Source organism: Egretta garzetta, unplaced genomic scaffold, assembly GCF_000687185.1.
Source record: "Egretta garzetta isolate BGI_Z169 unplaced genomic scaffold, ASM68718v1 scaffold145, whole genome shotgun sequence".
Classification (NCBI taxonomy): Eukaryota; Metazoa; Chordata; class Aves; order Pelecaniformes; family Ardeidae; genus Egretta; species Egretta garzetta.
In genome coordinates, this window is record NW_009259687.1 from 1,508,490 (window position 1) to 1,509,905 (window position 1,416).

General features: G+C 59.7%; 1 protein-coding gene across 1 annotated transcript in view; it reads right to left on the bottom strand.

Moving 5' to 3' along the window:
- The window catches only part of BTBD19 (BTB domain containing 19), a 13,055-nt gene that overhangs the window by 10,401 nt on the left and 1,238 nt on the right, over positions 1-1,416 (bottom strand). The window contains 1 exon segment of the mRNA XM_035894193.1: positions 1,108-1,195. Coding sequence (XP_035750086.1) covers positions 1,108-1,195 — 88 coding nt within the window.

Consider the following 1,416-nt stretch of genomic DNA (forward strand, 5'->3'; position numbering starts at 1 on the left):
CCCCCCCACCCAGCCCATCCTGCCTGGCTGTGTGGTCCTCTTCGCCCACTGCATGCTGAGGCCTGGCACAAATGACAGTGCTATCTGAGGAAATCCCCATCCCTGATGAAACTCTGGCCACCCAGAAGAGAAATTCCAGTGAAAACTCCCTGGCCACAGCACCAGGCAGTGGGGAAGCGGCTGCCAGCGCCTGCCCAGCCCCAGCCCACATCCTGCTACTCGCATCTTGCATCCTGCACCCGCTGTCCTGCAGCCTTCATTCTGCATCCCGCAGCCCGAAATCTGCGCTCTGCATCCATCAACCTTCATTCCGCATCCTTCCTCTGCAGCCTGCAGCCTTCATTCTGCAACCTGCACCCCATATCCTCCATCCTTTGTTCTGCAACCTTCATCCTGCAGCCAGCCTGCACCCTGCATTCTAGACCTTGCATCCCATAACTGCATCCTGCATCCCACATCTCACAGCCTGCACCCTGCTTCCTTCACTTGGCCTGTGGACCATAGCCACGGAGCAGTTTATTTCGGTCGCCCTTGCGGTACCAGTCACAGAGGACCTGTTGGACTCTGCTCACACCTCCCAGCACACCCCAGCCATGTGTATCCTGATACACACGTGGGATGACCCAGGTGCCCTTCCCTCTGGTAGGCACATCCTCTGGGACACTGTGAGGGTTGGGTGGTGGGTTTGTGCATGGCCTCATGGCAGCTAGAGTTTGGGTGGCATGTCTTCTGCTCACTGCCCGGCTGGGACTGGGGAAGAGAAGAGAAGGGGACAAGGGGATGGATGGGCCATGGCCGCATGGTGCACATGGGCTGGAGACTCCCTGCCCTTTGCCTGCTCCTTTCCCCCTCATCCTGCCTCTCTTTCCTGGGGCTGCCATTCTGCATCCCGCAGCCCGAAATCTGCGCTCTGCATCCATCAACCTTCATTCCGCATCCTTCCTCTGCAGCCTGCAGCCTTCATTCTGCAACCTGCACCCCATATCCTCCATCCTTTGTTCTGCAACCTTCATCCTGCAGCCAGCCTGCACCCTGCATTCTAGACCTTGCATCCCATAACTGCATCCTGCATCCCACATCTCACAGCCTGCACCCTGCTTCCTTCACTTGGCCTGTGGACCATAGCCACGGAGCAGTTTATTTCGGTCGCCCTTGCGGTACCAGTCACAGAGGACCTGTTGGACTCTGCTCACACCTCCCAGCACACCCCAGCCATGTGTATCCTGATACACACGTGGGATGACCCAGGTGCCCTTCCCTCTGGTAGGCACATCCTGCTGCCTGCCCTCCAGAGTGCAGGGAGGTTGGAGCTGTCGAAGGAAAGCACTGGTGAAGCCGGGGCGGGAAAGGAGCCGAGCACGGGTGGCTGCCCCTGGGGTGCACGGCGGCCGCGGGACCCCCACGCCCGGCAAGGGG